Source organism: Dermacentor variabilis, chromosome 4 (genome assembly GCF_050947875.1).
Source record: "Dermacentor variabilis isolate Ectoservices chromosome 4, ASM5094787v1, whole genome shotgun sequence".
In the NCBI taxonomy this organism is placed as follows: domain Eukaryota; kingdom Metazoa; phylum Arthropoda; class Arachnida; order Ixodida; family Ixodidae; genus Dermacentor; species Dermacentor variabilis.
The window spans coordinates 83769154-83786660 of record NC_134571.1 but is presented as its reverse complement, the minus strand read 5'-3'; the positions used below and the strand labels follow the sequence as shown (position 1 = coordinate 83786660).

At 41.5% G+C, this 17507-nt stretch overlaps 1 protein-coding gene across 1 annotated transcript in view; it reads right to left on the bottom strand.

The window, feature by feature from the left end:
* Spt20 (transcription factor Spt20 homolog) overlaps nucleotides 1-17391 on the bottom strand; it is a 38391-nt gene extending 21000 nt beyond the window's left edge. The window contains exons 1-13 of the mRNA XM_075689606.1: nucleotides 17142-17391; nucleotides 16956-17030; nucleotides 16819-16883; nucleotides 16672-16738; nucleotides 16423-16578; nucleotides 16261-16296; nucleotides 13400-13438; nucleotides 13156-13269; nucleotides 6442-6638; nucleotides 5726-5882; nucleotides 4719-4772; nucleotides 2963-3165; nucleotides 592-624 (exon numbers count right to left, since the gene is read on the bottom strand). Of these exons, the coding sequence (XP_075545721.1) occupies nucleotides 592-624; nucleotides 2963-3165; nucleotides 4719-4772; nucleotides 5726-5882; nucleotides 6442-6638; nucleotides 13156-13269; nucleotides 13400-13438; nucleotides 16261-16296; nucleotides 16423-16578; nucleotides 16672-16738; nucleotides 16819-16883; nucleotides 16956-17000 (1166 nt within the window). The 5' untranslated portion in view covers nucleotides 17001-17030; nucleotides 17142-17391. The remainder of the gene's footprint in view (nucleotides 1-591; nucleotides 625-2962; nucleotides 3166-4718; nucleotides 4773-5725; nucleotides 5883-6441; nucleotides 6639-13155; nucleotides 13270-13399; nucleotides 13439-16260; nucleotides 16297-16422; nucleotides 16579-16671; nucleotides 16739-16818; nucleotides 16884-16955; nucleotides 17031-17141) is intronic.
* Between the last annotated feature and the right edge of the window lie 116 nt (nucleotides 17392-17507).

The following is a 17507-nucleotide window of genomic DNA, read 5'->3' as shown; positions in this document are numbered from 1 at the left end:
CATGCATGTTATCAGCATGATAGCATTCCCGACAGGAAAGTAGCGGGTGCGGCGTTTTCAAGAAAGGAAACACATCAAGGCAGATGACAATTATTGTTGTGTGGCAGAAGGGGCACTCCAAAGGGTGTAAACTTTTCTTAGAGAGTAATTTATAGATTGAGAAAGCAAAGACTCAGCTGTTAACTTCTACGCAAATTTTATGTACAAAAACAGCCCAAATACACAAAAACAGTGAAATTCATGACAGCACAGGTGACATCAATGGTGCTGCAGTTTAGGCACAATTAAAATAAGGGAAGGTTGGTTTTCACTTACATCGGTAATACTCAAACTTTTTTGCCTAAAAAGCATACAGGTATTGCCGATTTTGCTTACGGCTTTTTAGCATATGTATTTACAATGCTGCTGCCATATAAATTTTCTGGATGGGACTAGCTCTTGGAGCATTTGTGTTCAACAGTGACGGGTGTTACTTGAAACAAATAGTAGAACATTACAATGACAGGCAAATATGCTGCATAATTTATGTGCCCTGCTCCAATGAACTGACTGATGAGTAAAAATGAAAGACATCGCATAGTCTGTACATACCTGGTAACGTTGGCTTGAGTGCCAAGGTTGAATCTGCAAGCCACAAAACGTGTCATTGAGTTGTCAGAGAAATGGATACACTAAAAATTTAATACGAAAAAAAAAAGTATATATATACACGGTAAAAGCTTGTTGATTCGAATGAATTCTGCGGGGATGCTAGGAAAATTCGAATTATACAAAATTCGAACTTATGAAAGTCGGAGAAAAAAATAGCTCGGTTAAGGCGTGTATATAGTCCAACGTATCATACACTACATCGCGTTGGTGAGAACAACATCTGTAGTTCGAAGCGCTGGCGCAACCAATGTAACTGGACACGGTCGACGCGGTCCGACGTGCCTCACATCGAGATGGCTTTTGCTCCATCATATATATTATATATGATTATATATATATATATATATATACATATATATATATATATATATATATATATATTGTGCCCATAATGAAAGCGCTGTGCTTTCCTCTCAAACCTACAATGGAGGGAGACCATTGTGATTTCTTGGCCTTTTAAAGAACCTGGAATCAGCTGTATTTTCATCGCTGCAAAACAATAAGCATATAACAGAAAATATGCCACCATAAATTAATCATACCATCTGTACACTTTCATGCATGTTTATAAGAAGGACATTATTCACCACAAATTAATAAACTACAAATGAGCATAACATGGCCTACAATCAACTTGCAGGTAAGCGTTTGCAGTCAAAAACATCTGTGTAACTGTAAACTTAATGGAGGCCCTAACATGCCTTTCTTGTCACATTGACTATGCAATTCTTATACTAGCACGTGCCATATATGGCAAATTCATCAACGAAGCTCTCTAGTAGCTTTTCAACCTTCGGCTCCTCAGTACTACAAAAAAAAAAAAAAAAGCTTGCTCCTATGTTTAGCATTTTTTTTTATTGATTCTAGCGCTCTCCATTGGCAAAGGCCTTGTTTTAGACCATTTACTTTTACATGTGTCAATGTGAACCTTCGTTTACAGTTTTCTGAACTCTTTATGTCTAAATATTCATAATGTAAATGATTACATGTGCTTAAGCTCAGTATTTTTCTCTTCTTTGATACAATCAACTCAGATTAATTCAAACTTCTAATGGCCTTAGCTCTTTGCCTGAAGTGTCCAAATTTGAATAGAACTTTATTCGAGTCAAAATTATTGCTTATTATTCAGGGTGTTGGAATAGCGAACTTTCAAAATCGTATCTAATGTAAATATTACTGTGGGAAAGCTGTTGTGGTGGGCATCTCCTGCTCTCAATCGCACGTGCCGTGCACCTTTTTTTGTTCACACGGGATCTAGCCACTGGAAAACATATACGATTGCAGTTTGGCAATGTACAGAACGTTGGTGCTCAAAGATAGTTTTTTCCAGGAACGTATGAACTTTTTAAGGACGAGACATATAAATACCCACAAAGAATGCTTATTTTCTATTTAAATGTGCAAAACACACCGAGAATAAGCATAATCAACAAAAATAAAAAGTATTTTGTGGAAACTTCCACAGTAGTAGGGAGAAACACTAGGCAGGAAACTGTAAGTGGGCTTCGCCCCAAGCCACCTATGCCTTCGTTAGGAATTTGTACAGACAGCTCTCATTACATGTAACCCACATGTGTACCGTTCATTTGCATTACATTCATTTGCGTTACATCACATAAGCAATACTACTGCAGCCGGAGATCTTGCATCGGTCTATCTCCTCTCACTGTGCTTTCGCAAGAAAGTGAATCGCGTGGCGAACTTCTTCCTTGTCCTGTGTTCCAGCTCTAAACCAACAAATTATGCTTGCCACCTGTCACTTAGTGTTGGCCAAAGACATTTTGCCAAAAACTTTACACTAAATACCTAAATTCGGCAAGAAAAAAATAATTTTCTGGTATGTCCACCTGTAGACAACACTCATCCATAAGGGGCTAACTGGTAAAAAAGAAATATAACTGTATTAGGTAACTGTTTGTATTCACGAACATTGGTGCCGAGAAATTGTACAAGCGGGATTGCATCAACGAGGTTCTACTGCATCTCTTTTTACTTAAATTCTGAATTATATTGAGCAAGACCAGTATAATGTAAGAATTTATTTCTCTCCCTTTTATTCCTTTCTTCATTCACCGCTCATGACAGTCCAATTGTGGTAATAAAGTAGGTGAAGCACAGCTCTGACCATTAACGAAGTGTAAGAAGAAAAGAAACTGAAATAGATTCGACAGAGTGTCGCGTTCCGGATTTCTTTTCTTGACATTTTCTTTTTGCTGTATTCTCTTTTGCATTGACCATGCAATTCTTAGCAAGCGCCCCATGATAGATATATGCCATCTGCCACAGGGTTCTCAAAAGCAGCAACACTCACTCGCAGCTAGTGCCCTTGTTATGCCCTTCCCGGTCAACATAGAGCCGGCCAAAGAACTGCTCATCAGTCGGCCGTTGAAGGATGGTGACACGAGTGAGCTTCCCCGTGCCTGGCTCTGTCTCCAGCACATACTCCTGCACCACCAGAGGCGTGTTGTCCGTTGTTGGCTCAGGGGGTTGTTTGACGCGTGCCAGTTTCTCCACCTGCATGAGCACATACATCAATGAACAGTCACCATAAATATACCAAGCCATCGGCTGACGAGACCTATTTGACAAATATTGTTACCCAAAGCTCTTCCCCACGCTGCTGCTAACCCGCTCTCAATGCCTCTACCTCTGACTGTCACTATGACCACTCTCCTTCTCCACAATGTAGTCAGCTCCATCCATCCCAATTTGTCTACTCTACTTTGCCAACAAACACAGCACAGGACTGAAAATTTTACCCTAGTAAGCCACTATTCACGAAAAGCTATTTACACGATGTATTTGAAAGAAAAACAGCTCTGACAAAGATAGGAAAGAGGGAGAGTGAGGCTGTCTTGTTTTCAGTTTTCTTTGGAGCGATGGTCGTCCTCTGTTTCCTTCACTTCAACGTCACAATATGGCGCAGACCACTCATAATGTAAGCTGCTGAAGGTGCAAATATTGCTGCTAGAACTAGTGCCATATTATACTAAAACCATCTATCCACAAAGCATATAGCGCAAGAGGTAATCATGCAACCCAAGCAACTGCATGTATTCAACAGTCAGTGCACAGTGGATGTCTGATACACTTTAATAATGCAGTCGAATAATTACGACACCAGTTCAGATCTGCTCTTTCCAGGTCATAACCTATAGCATTTGGCAGCATTTGGCAGCATTAGCAATAATATTTTACACATACAAATTATTTTGCAACATTTGCCAAAAAGGTTTAATATAAATGTAGCATTCATCCCAGGGTGAGTGAATGTGAGTGAACAAACTGCTCAAAGAAGCACATGGGGTAATTCGTTGAACGCAACAAGGCAGTGCAAATACACAGATAACATAGAGCCATTATAATGGCAGGGGGCACATGATCATTCAGTACTGGCAGGAAAAAAAAAAGACCTTGTGAGATTTTAGCTGTTCACTCGAAGACCTGTAAACGTTTTCCACTTTAAAAAAATTAATACTACATGCCACAATGAACTCAGAAGGGAACACATACTTGAAATTTACTATAGCAAGCAAGTCAGTCAAACATGCATGCTGACAGCAAACACTCATTTGTAAAAAAAGGTTAACCATTTTTTGCATAGCTGTGTGTAGCTAATGATGGCAAAATATTGCGGCTATATGCATGCACATTAAGATACAGCTGCTTTCCAATAAACAACACAATTTAGTGAGCCATCCTACGTGCCTAATTAATGTGTGCATTGCTAACACCAGTTTAAGCAAAAAAGGAGTTCGAAAATGTTCCTAGACTAAAACACTACACTCAAATACTTGTTAGCATGCTGCCAGATGTAATCATCTACATATTCAGACTACTGTGATACAATACCATCTGGCAGAGCAATGTAATACATACCACAACATTATCTTCAGATCCCTTCAGCTTCACATATGTCATTATTTACTGGTGTCCCATGCCAGTGTTATACCAGCAATGAGTAAAGTGGTATGCAAGTATTTCGTCAAACGGAGAGTTCACATTGACAACAGAAACAACATCAAGATGACAACACTCATGCAGTTGATATCCCAGAATACAATTACCTCATTCTTTAGGGGCACTGGCATCGTTGCCCTTTTCTGCATCCACATATCAGCCTGCAAGAAGATAAACACATGTAAAAAGCATGACAAGCAATTTACTTTGTTTACACATATGCATAGAGATCCACAACAATCAAACAATCATATTCCGATTATTTTCCTTTTCAAAGTTCGTCACTGGTTCAGGCAGCACTTCACTTTGGTCATCAGCATAATCAACCAGTCACAAGTGGTGGATGATAAGAAAGAGATAGAACCAAGCACAAGGAATCCTTACATTAGACTGGCCCTTTTTACCTCAGCACTGAAGCATTAGAAGAGGAGTGGGTAAATGATTAGAAGGAAGACTTAATGCAAAAATAAACCTGCACTAGAACTTCATTTAAAGATGCAAGATTATAACTTACGACTATGTTCTTCGCAGGAGGCACAAAACCTAAATCTTGGGCCTGTTGCTTATCAATAGTGTCACCCTCAAACCATTTGTGTAAAGTGAGAAAGTATGGCTGTAGGCTCACAAAGCATCTCAATTTACCAACTGGGTAACTTAGAAAACAATTATGTTATCTCTAATAAAACTGCTCTCTAAAGAACAACACACACACACACACACACACGCACATGCACACATATATATATATAAATTCAGGATTAAAAAAGAAGTATCGGGGACTGACATTTAAGTTATTAATTGTGCACAAATATAGTTTCTTCTTGCTTTACTTTGTTCCAGGAAATCTCAATACTGATAATTTTTGGGCATTTCTACTCACAAAAATATTTGTCACTAAAGAATGTCCATCTTTCTCAACAAATGATTAGGCTATTCCCAGATGACAAACAATAAAGTTAGGTCATAGAGAGTGTTTTCTAATCCTCATTCCTTTACAGGTTGTACATTTTTGCTCACAAAAATTAGTGCCATCAGAAACATGCAGTAATATTATTGTCCACGCCAGATGCACGGGCAAGGAGACAGGCACAACACGCAACTCGGTCCACCACACCTGTTTGGAAGGCATGGTTGGTAACGGTGGCTTCGCTGGTACTCTCTTGCGGTACTGCACGATGAAGTCATGCGCCCTCAGGTATGGTGGTGTGGCACACTGCTGCTCCAACTTTTTCCGACGATTGATGGCCACTTGGCTGTGTTTCCTTGCCATCCTATAAAAGGAAATAAAAATGACAATTCTTGCTCAGAGCCAATTATAGCGTACAACCAAAAGCCTCTGAGCCACCACAAAGCAACCTTCGAAATGTGTAAGGCTGTGGCATAGTATTCACATTTTCTAATTGTTCTTGCATTAGCCCTGATTTGAAGATACACTGAAGATGTGAATGTGCAAATCTGGCAAGCATGAAGAATGAACTTGAGATAGTTGCTTGAACATAAAAGTGCCGAAACTTGTGTTAAATGAAGGAAGCAAAACAAAAGCAGCTTGCAACACCGCATTATGGAGAATATAACAAAAATAATTCTAGTTATGCATGTTCGGCAAGTTACCAGAGAAATAGCTGTGCCCTTATCTTTGAAATGAGCGCTCACGACAGTCTGTCACAGAAACAGGCATGCCAGTTGAGTTTTGACACAATGTAAAATTTGTGAGTCCAGTCAGTCTAAGCCTAAGCACCAGTGACAGCTTTAAATTTCACTGGCAGCTTTATCAAGACACAGTATCGTAAGGGTTAGGGTATGCCATGGTCATATGGCGTGGGTAAGCACCTGTTGATCATGTGACTGCTGAGGCGAGCCTTTTTGTGCTGCAGCCAGTTGGAGACGACAGCCACGCCCACTGTAGGCTCCAGGCAGAGAGGCTCCGCAGTGGCCATGACCAATGCTGCTTCCAGGTAGAGCTTGTCTTCAAGACTCCACGAGTGGCCATCACCTCGTGCCACTAGCCCCACGTCACAAAGCACAGACTGCAAACACAACAACTCCAGCCTCTTGGTTTGCATGCAAGCCACGGTTAAGCTCGACTACTCACAAAATTAATATAGATATGGGATAAGCAGTCGGCCCTATAAATTAATGCAGCAAAAGATTAAGCAAATCTAACACGCATAATAGTAGCTATGTGAAGCAAAGCTTTGTATAATGTTAGTGCTGAAGTCTCAGTACACAAGAAGTTTTGCACATTTCCATTTAAGTGCAGTTGCATTTCAGAATCAAAACTCCTGTTCTTATGCTCAGAAGTACAATGCTACGCTTGCAGAGTCACCATGTCAACATGGCAGGTAAGTACAGTGTGGATAATAATGCACTATGCATGTTTGACGAGGGTCAAGTATATGAGTAACAGTTGAGCCTCAATATAAAGAATTTTGATTTAAAGATTTTTTAAAGTATATTCTAATCCGTAGCTTCACTGAAGAGATCTCTGTTAAGTTGTAGTTTAGCAAAGCAATAGTGTGCTGCTGTTTACATAAAAACAATGTCCTTGTGCACTGTGCGCACCATAGCCTTTTGACAGTTTGAAAATTATTTATCCTACATTAAAGTGAAGGGTTTGACAATGGTCTAAAGCCCATCAATTACAAGTTCAATAGCAGCATCTTATGAAGGCTCACAGTGTAAGAGCATTTGTGTGGGAATAATAGCACAATAAAAAAGGACACCAATATACAGGTCACATAAGCACAGCGATATACAGGTAGTACTTAGCATCCTGACAGCGAGCAAAACAGGCCTTTTTGTACACCATATTGCATAATGTGCTACTAAAACAGTCACTTGCATTCATAACAAGCAATTAAGAGAGAAAATGTAGTTGAGACAGACTTCATGACTTAAATGCACCTTTCTGCCGTTGTTTCGACTGACAGTAATATGAATTTGAACAAAGGCCCAACTCTCATCGCCATCTTTGAAGCAACATTCGCTGCTCTTTGCTATATGAAAAATACAATGATCATACCTATCTGCACACTGGTTGCTCAAGTAGCATGAACAAGTCTGCAGCATCAGTTATTTTTCCCACGAGATCACCACCGTACAGTTTAAGAGATTTCACCAGGCGACATCGAAAGTCACGGCGCTTGCTGCTCTCTGTACCACCTCAAAAATGGAGCGTTTTCAGTGAGTCCAAGACAGATCAACATTGCTTGATTTTCGTTTTATGCCATGGACCCTATGAACAACGAATTCTAGAAATCCGAGAGCTCCTTCAATACCTTGTTGAGCAAGGACATGGTATCACATTTCAGTGGCTCCCTAGACTCTGTGGCATAATGGGCAATGAAGATGCCAACGAAGCTGCTCGATCTGCTCAGAAAGATACTGTGCAGGAACCAATCCTGCTGCCAAGAACAAATGCAGCAGCATAACTTAGAGTGCTTGAGAATGATGCCACACAATTGTTAACGAACACACCTAGTTTTCAGCATACATGTCTGCATTGACTAGACCCCTGTCTGATTTCGTCCTCCACCTGAACTATCCCGACCTGAGACAACAGTGCATTGCCAAATGTGGCTTGGCAGCGCTATTACAAGCGCCTTCGCTTTCTGCATTAAAAGGGGACATAGTGCTGCGCGTGACCACTGTGGCAGTAAGCAAACTGTTGAACACCTTCTTTGCCACTGTCCCCATACAACGTACATAGGCAGTCACTTGCGACTACGCTGTCCTGTCTTGAAGACCAGCCGCTTACGGAGTAAACAGTCCTGGAACGCTGGCCTATATAGTCGTGACACCACAAGTTTGTCAAGGCACTCTCGAAGTTTTTGCGTTTGAGTGGCCTATTAGAGAGACTATAGTTTTCACAGACGTTCCCCATCTTTTGTATGTTTTTCTTCGTGCCTTTGCTTTATCTCTCCACCATTCGTTGTCTTTCATTTCCCCTTACCCTTCCCTCAGTGCAGAGTAGCAAGCCAAAATCTCTTCCGATTAACCTCCCTGCCTTTCCCACCCCATTTCTCTCTCTCTCAGTGGCTGTTGAGTGCAATAGCCTTTTTCAGAGTGATATGTATTGCTGTACCACCTCCATCAATCTTGTTAAAAAAACAAACACAGAGATCCAAGTTCACCATGGCCAGAAGACTCATACGCACACTAGTGTTATAGCGTAATGCAACAAAACATCAGTGCCTGCGTCATATACACAGGCTAGACTGAAACTAAAGTCACTGTTAAGTTACCCTATTTACTTGCATAATGATCGCACTATTTTTGTAAAAAAAATTGATGCAAATTCAGGGGTGCGATCATTACGCAAGTTAAATTTCCCACGAAAAAAAAAATTTTTTTTCATCCCGCGTTTGCTGCAGGATGACAACACGTCAACGAATAGGCGGTGGCCACTGTATGTAGTGCGAGACACCAAAACAAAAATGGTGGCCGGCGGAGCAAGCCGAACACGACGAACACGATTTTGTTTTCTTCTCGTGAGTACATTACGTGCATTGAAACAGTTTCTTCCGTATCAGTAAGGAATAATATTGTTAATATCGGCAAGTTTGCGACAATAACGTAGCCATGTCCACTTTGAGGGGATGGAAACAGATATGCGCGCTTAGCTGCCAGTAACATAGAAACACATGGCCGGCGTGCTGCGGAAACTGCAGCATCTGTCTTCGCTACTATCCTGATACGGCACGTTTCCGCTAAGAGTGGGCGAATATCTTAGCTGTGTCACAAGCGTCGACGTATGAATAGGGTACACTTCTAACGTATCAGTGCTGCTATCATTGCCGCTTGTGATTTGTTGCGTGCCCACGAGTGCAGACGAGAAGAATCGAAAGGCGCCTTTTTTGCTGTTGTTGACCACAACCATTATAAAGCCTACACATAATAAAGGCAAGTTGAAAAATGAATGGGTCAGCTGCTTAAGAATGTTTAGTGCGTGCAGACCGCTAGGTTTGTCTTGAAGAGTCGTTTGCGTAGCATTCGACAGATGGTAACCACGATCATTATTAGCCAGACTTGGCACACGACATACCGCTGCAGCAAGTTTGGGGTGCGATCATTACACGGAAAAAAAAGAAAAAGAATTCTGACGACAAAATTCAGGGGTGCGATCATTACGCGAGTGTGATCATTATGCGAGTAAATATAGTAATCATTGGTGCAACATGTGATAAACAGATGGTCTTGCTGCTGTACTCTATTGAAGACTAGCAGCTTAAATTATTTCCATGTAAATATGAGCATCAAGGTTAAGGAAGGTCGTCATGAGCTTCACACCTGATCACCTTGTAAGTTGTGTACGGAGAGGTGTTTAATCCTTTCGCTGTCATGGACGTACCGGTACATTTTCGCGCTTCTCCCCCACAGTACATTCTCTATCGTGCGTTAAAAATTTCGCACCTGAGCGCAAAGCTGGCGCTTCTGGACTGGCTGCGCCATCTGTTGAATCTTTCTACAAGTTCGGATTTTCGCCCCGCACTGTGTTGGTACATGTATTGAAGAGTACGGAGTGACTGCCACTCCCCCCTCTCTTTTTGCTGAGTGGCGCGGGCGCTCCACGTTCGCTGGATCATGCGTTGCGCGCGTGTGGTTATGGGTTCAAGGGTTGTTCTGCCATCTCTGCTGGTTTGAAGGTTTTTACTTTTCTTCTGTTGGTGTGTCTGCTACAGCGCGTCAAGTTCAGGGGCTCGCGCCGTTGCCCTTCTGAAAGGGGACCAACACATGACTCGATTGCTGCTTTCGCTCTCTCACCGCACCCTTGCTTCCTACTTGCAGCAGTAAACGTAAAGCCCCTCAAACTTTGTTTTAGCATTTTTCCATCTCCCTCTGTTTTCTTGACGACGCAACATCCCATTTCTCTCCGTTGCACGGGCGACTGAAAGCGCATCCTCCCTGCGCATGGTTACTTTCAGATGGCTGAGCGCGCGGGACCTTCGCTTGCTCATTGGGGCGGTGGCTCTTCCGATTCAGAATACGAGCCAAGCTCGGATTCGGACTCGGACAGCGTCTCATCCGAGGAAGAGGTGAGTTCCGCATCGTCAGATTCGGATGTTGAACATATGTTATAGTCAGGCTGCTGCTGCTGCTGCTGCTGCTGCTGATGATGATGATGTTTACTAACAACAGCTGCAGAACACTGAAATGTGCATATTCCATTGACTATGTTATTTGTATACCAATCATAATCAAAAATAAATTGCTATGTCCATTCCCTGTTATGCTCGTTCCCTGAAACTAAGCCGACACTGGGGGTGCGTCACGGCCAGAAAGCTCTGACAGCGAAAGGGCTAAACATCAAGGTGGCAGCATCTGTACTACTAAATGCACGCAACATAAAGATATGGTGCGTTACGCTGAAAAGCAGTGAGAGGTTGTAAGATCACTGGCACAAGTTCTTTACAGTTGGCCCACAATCTTGGATTTGCAAAATATGGGGAGCAAGTATTGCTGTGAAATATAATGTCATAACTAAGTAAGCGTTTTTGCCCAGTATGCTATCTTGATGACAGCATTGTGCACCTGTGAAGCAGCTTGATCCACCAATTTGAAATTTCCTGCATTAAACTGTTCAAAGTAGAAAATAGTGTCTTTGCCTGCACTGCAAAGCACCACCAACCTAGCTGAGAAGTTGATATTCATTTACTCAAACCAGCACATACTAATGCGAGGACAAAGCATGAGCTCCTTATAGCACTAATGTGGCATCCACATGCACATGGCTATATACACTAGCGTCTGTAATATCCAAACAAAATAAAACACAGGTCTGTCGCACATCCTTTTACACAATATCATATGTATCATAAATACCAAAGGAACAGAATGACCTTTTATCAAGCATCGCTATCGAAACACAGCTAAACTTCAAAAACTTATATGCGTTCATATCATATTAGTTTATTTTGATATGGCTCTGTTGTGTCTCAACACCACACAGGCATAATTAGATGTTTGCCAAGAGGCAAACACCCACCCATTCATCAGTCCCTATTCAGATGTCAACACAGCGTGGACACCGACTGTTGGCGAGTCTACAAAAGGCCACTAACCCCATCACTACCTGACATCCTGAACTAATGACGAGGGGGGCCACCATCAAATGCTATTGAATGACGACGGCGACCTTGGATTCTCAGGTTGCTATCTTGCCGGATATTCCATACCATCGGGCTTCAGAGGCAGGGTTACTGCGGAACGTTGCAGTAGCATAAGCGTGGTATCGCATTGGATTCGACGATTGTGATTTGCTGCTAGACAGTCTTCAGGTTCCCTACTCGATTTGTCTAGGGAAGACAACGGTATTAAAAGCAGAGACTTTTCATGCAGTAGGAAAGAGGGTCCTGATGTTTATTTATTTATTTAAAGATACCTTACAGGCCCCTAGAGGCATTGTGTAAGGGTGGAGAGTACACTCAAAGGGTATACAAAAATTATAATACATGTGTGAATACATATACAAAAAATACAGCGTAAGAAAGGCGCTAATATACAGTAATGTAGTGTTAAAAATTGTGCAAAAGACAAACCGAATACTTTAGAATGCGGGAGGTCAGCGATCAAAAAATTTTCACAAAGTAAAATATAACCAATAGAATTACAGAGCAAGTGGGACAATATTTGGCTATAATAAAAGAGTACTTAAGGGGTAGTGGCACAATAACAACAGGAAACTCAAGAAAAAATAACACATTAGGTTATGTAGAGTTTGAAAAATGCGTTGCTAGAAGATGCCGGAATTTTTCCTGGTCACTCTCATAAGCGATGGTGTTAGGAAGATTATTCCAAAGATGAATGGCTCTTGGAAGAGCGGAGTAGTTAAATGACGTATGAAATTGAACTGATTGTACAGCCGGTGTGACCTGTAATGAGAGGGTTCAAGAGGCAGGACTACTGGTGCTGTATTATGGACATATTTATGAAATAATGATAGCAGGGTTATATCACGACGATCTTGCAAGGGCTGTAGTGAGAGGTCGAGTTTAATTTGTATTATGCTTTTGTTATAGTCATAACAACGTGAACTCGGATGTTTAACTTGCTCCTGCATGGAGTGAGCTTCCGTAACTGGAGCCATGTAACTAAGCTAATAAACCCTTTTCCCTTCATTCCTACTACCTGACGTATTTGTCAATGGGTTTGGCGGATTCCTTGCCCTAGCGCCACCCTAAGCTGCAACAGCTCCTGTAAGCCCTTTTGTAGTGTTTTTGCTGTTTTATTCTTGTATTCGTTATTTGTTTATGTTCCTACGTCATTTTTCTTCACTGCTGTTACTCTGGCATTGCAATTTCAATAGTATTTTTCCGTTGTTTCCATGAAAGCTAGAGTGTTCCACGATAGTGTTATGTAACTCGTTCCATTTGGGCCAATATTCTTATTCAATTTCAATTTTGAATTTCTTAGCGTAGTTGTGAATTGCAGAGTTCACATGCCCCACGCTCCCCTCTATATAGTACTTTCAAGTTGGGGGCCTTTACAAATTATTTGAATGACTGAATGAATCTGTAGTCGTGAACATCTATAACTTCAACTCACCTGAGTGGTTGGTTTTAAGAGAACGTAGTGCGTGGAGAATGTGCCCATTGTTGGTAGGCACCTCCTGTGGTCTCGAACTTCAACGACTATGCAGCCACTGTAGAATACTGGTGCCTAGCAAGAAGGTAAACGAGATGCACAAATTATAAGTGCATGACATGTGCCGAGGAAATGTTCACATTCTTTGCAGGTGTGCAAACTTTAGGCCACCTTGCACACCCAAAAAGAAGAAGGCATGGCCTACCTGAGATCTTTCCAAAAGGTCAACCAGGATAGGTGGAAGCTGTAGGGCAGGAAAGAAAACAACAGGAGTTAAAAAAGGTATTGTATACATTTGCACACACTATTACTACTATACTCTTGCTGTTACTGCCACTGCAGAGCCAACTGCACATGTGCAGTAATATAGCAAGTTGGGCGATTTGGTTTCTGTTACTAACGAAACTAGAGAGCGCAAAAAGGGTCATAGCCTCTATTATCTGCCAGGTGTTATTCTGACATGTATATAAACCGCACGATTTTATTAATAAAGTTCAGTTGTGAGTGAGCGCTCGTCTTGTCACCTATGTTTATCTTATTGTTCATCTTGCCTTGTTCTCTTTCTGCACTCTCTCATTTCATTTTGCACATGTGCAACCCTTTATAGGTGGCAAGGCTGGGGCAAAAATAGGAAAATGGCATGCTATATTATAAGCAAGTAATTCGTGATGAAATTTAGATTAATTTACATACACAGAATTTCGCAAGATGGCTGGCATACCCAGTCACACTTGTTCAACAGCATAAACTGCTTACGGAACAAACAGCAGGTGTTCTAAAGATTTGTGTAAATTGGGTCCTTGCAAAAATGAACCTTCTTACAATATCTCAAAGGCCTCTGTGGAAATATCATATACACTGAAATCCACACCTGAAGAGTTTTAAATTTTTTTTCAAACAAATTAAGCTAAATCTTTTATGGCCTAATATGATGGTAATAAATTGCTTTATTCCAACTAGGCATCGCATTAATTGAAACCTCTGGCTTGCTCGGGCAATGCAACAGAACATGGCTTCTGCAACCACAGGCTAGGACAGGACATTTATTGAGCAATAGATAATGAATTTGTGTATCCCAAAGTGAATTCTGTCAGGCCTCCCGTGTTGACAAAGTTATGAATTGCAATCAACTATCCAAAGTTGACCTTGCTTTGCAAAGTTTTTACTGACTTTAAGTATGTGCATTCAATTTTAATAGGTATTCTGCAGAAAGAAACAAAGTTTACTTTCGGTGTTTGAATCACAAACTTGATTTGAAAAGTTTGTCAAAGCTTTACACATTACCACTTTATTTCGTTATGGATTCTGTAGAAGGCACAAGAATTAGCTTTAGGTGATTATATATTTGAGAATGACATGATAATTTTGTTGATCATGTATTATAATTTCTTTGTGATTAACTAAAATGAACTCAGTGCACTTGAGAAGGTCATATTGATGCAACTTGACCATACAGATGGAGTAAAAAATTATGCAGATCCCACGCACGGTGGGAATCGATGTAAGAGTAGCTTTCCGTGCTGGATACTTTGATTGACAATAATTAGCGGTGATGTTGATGGCTAAAACCTAATTTCTTCAACATTTAGTCTAGCACGAGAGTGGTGAGTTAATGTTAAACGTTACCTTGTGCACACCACTGCTGTTTGTCTGCGTAGTACACAGAACACACAGGGAGAGGTGTTTGCTCGAGGCACTGTTGTGCGCCATATTTCATAACCTCTGAGAGGGTTAAGCATTGTCATTGCCTCACATGGCACATCCCATTGCGGCAGAAGTATTCAACTTGAATTGGATTATGGGGCTGTACGTGCCAAAATCACAATGGGATTATGAGGCACGCTTCAGTGGTGGACTCCAAATTAATTTTGACACCGTGATGTTCTTTAACGTGTCCCAAAATCTAAGTGCATGTGCGTTTTCTATTTCACCCCGGTCTAAATGCGGCTGCCGCGGCCGGGATCAAATCCGCGACATTTAATAATGCCATAGCCGCAAAGCTATCGTGGCGGGCACAGAAGTGCTGATTTGCCAGCCGACCACTTCCGTAGTGTCGCCTGGACCCTGTGGTGCGCTTTAATTAATGTGGCTCTTTTTCTGCAGGCCCTGCGTAGTTTGTCCGCTTGACAAATTTGCATGGTGTTTATTTTTCAGAAATAGCAGCAATGTATTGTAGTGTTCCTTGAACTTAAGCTTATCCAGTTTCCCCACAACCGCTGTCGTATAGTAGTAGGGTTCCCTTGCCTTCTCATGTCACCTCCCCCTCCCCCCTCCCTTGTATACGAGCTGCCTCTTCTCCTCCCTCCTCTATACAGTTCAAAACTGGCACCTTAGTAGCGCTGAAGTTTCTGCAATGCTTCTGAGGAGTGTCACGGATAATTACAGCTGTCAAGAGGCTAATGCGGCAATGCCCAGGGAGCTCCAGAGTGCATTGTGCACATTGGAGACAGGGGGGTGAAAACTTTTTCTCACTGACTCGCTCCTGTCATGTATAACACGCTCTGAACCACCCACCCCACGCAGTATATGAGACAGCAGCAACAGCAGCAGCAGTGGGAAAGTCAAAGGAAGAGGCAAAGAAATATTCACTTTAAAAGTAAACACCACATAAAGCACTCAATAACATGTTCCAGTGCAAAATACTAATTAATCTAGGCAGCACGCACTCATTCTGTTCATGCTACGTTCCTTTTAATTTCTGTGTGTGCGTGAGCCAAAGGGAGTGTGCGCATTTGTCTGTCTTGTTAAGGGAAAAAAATGAAAAATAAGTGCATCATCTAGCTCAACAGGATGCCCCAGTCAATGGTGCATTGTGCTCTGTGGCTTAATTTTTGAGAGCCTGTTGGGAATTTGTTGATTTGGTGTGTTACAAATGCGAAGATATGAATGTAATGCACACGTGAACATAATGCACTTGCAAAGTTTCACAACATCGAACATTAGTGCAGTTTCACCCTGGTACCATGCTCTGCTAACTTTTCATGCAGTCTTGCACAAATAGCACAAGTGCGCTCCTTGGTGAGGAAAGTATCTATAAGCAATCCAACAATAGCATTGACAACTTACCTCCTCATTATCAATGTACTGAAGCAGTTCACTTTCCTGAAGTAGTGAGAAACGAATAAATAGAAAAGATTATCGAAACATGAATAGACTGAGCAAATAAGTAATCGTCGCATTATTTGCTCGACTCAATGACTACGGCTAACGACTTCTACGGTAACGCACCTCGTAAGGCAATCGAATCGTTTCCGTTTCTGTGCCATTTCTGGTTTTCAACATGAGTGAATAGCCTTCGTTGCCGGCATAGAGGTTTAGGACGAGACAATTCAATTTCTCCTTGGACACAAGCTTTCCCAACAGATTTGAGCCATTGTATAAGTTCTGCGTGTAAGTCACGATAAAGGAGATTAGTCACAACAGTGAATGCCACCAAGAAAACAGTGAATATTGTCAACCTAAAATTGCGAAACTAACCTTGTTCCTCAGATTAAAGTTGCATTCAGACAAATATAGTTCAGTTAGCTTCTGTTGCAACGATGGGCTGCAACGAAACCAAAATTTCAGCAATAAGGTCAGCAATAACTTGAGCACACGTAAAAACAGGTTAAGCGATACACTTACTATTTTTCTTTACGATGTTCACGACTTAGCTTTCCAGGCTGCTGTTTGGCTGTTTGCATCAAGAGCTGTAGAAAAGGACGTTCTACATATCCCACGAGGAATTATGTGTGCACGCGAGCAGACGCAAATTTACTTACGTTTGCCTGTTGAAGGCATGAGGAGATCGTAGTCATTGATGACATAGAGTCAATTAAATGGGTGATATGCGAAATCTAGACGCGTCAAAACAGAAAATAACTATTAGAAGGTTGTCTGACACGATTATCGGCGATCATGGTCACAAAGTTAGCTAGATTTTGCGTGAAAGTGTTCAAAGTACTCACCCGTCAGCTGATGTTTACGCAGACGCACTGGACTCGCTCATTTGAGCGTCCGTTTACCTTGACACACGAGCACAAATGCATTGTCTTTGATGAGCGCATCTTTGCGCATGCTTGCTAATATACACCTATGCTACGATCAGCAGGACGTATACTTAACGATCCGCCCCAGATCATTTTGAGCGCGTTTCGAGGAAACTCGCTAAAGAACTCAGCTTCGCAAACGCCAACTACGGCACCATTTTGACCAATGTCATCAGACGCTGCAAGAATCGCGGTCAAATTTTGTCTAGCGCAGTTAAAGTTACTATGCCTTATTCAAATAAATGTTTATTTAATATTTTTTAAATTTATTTTTTAAACATAATA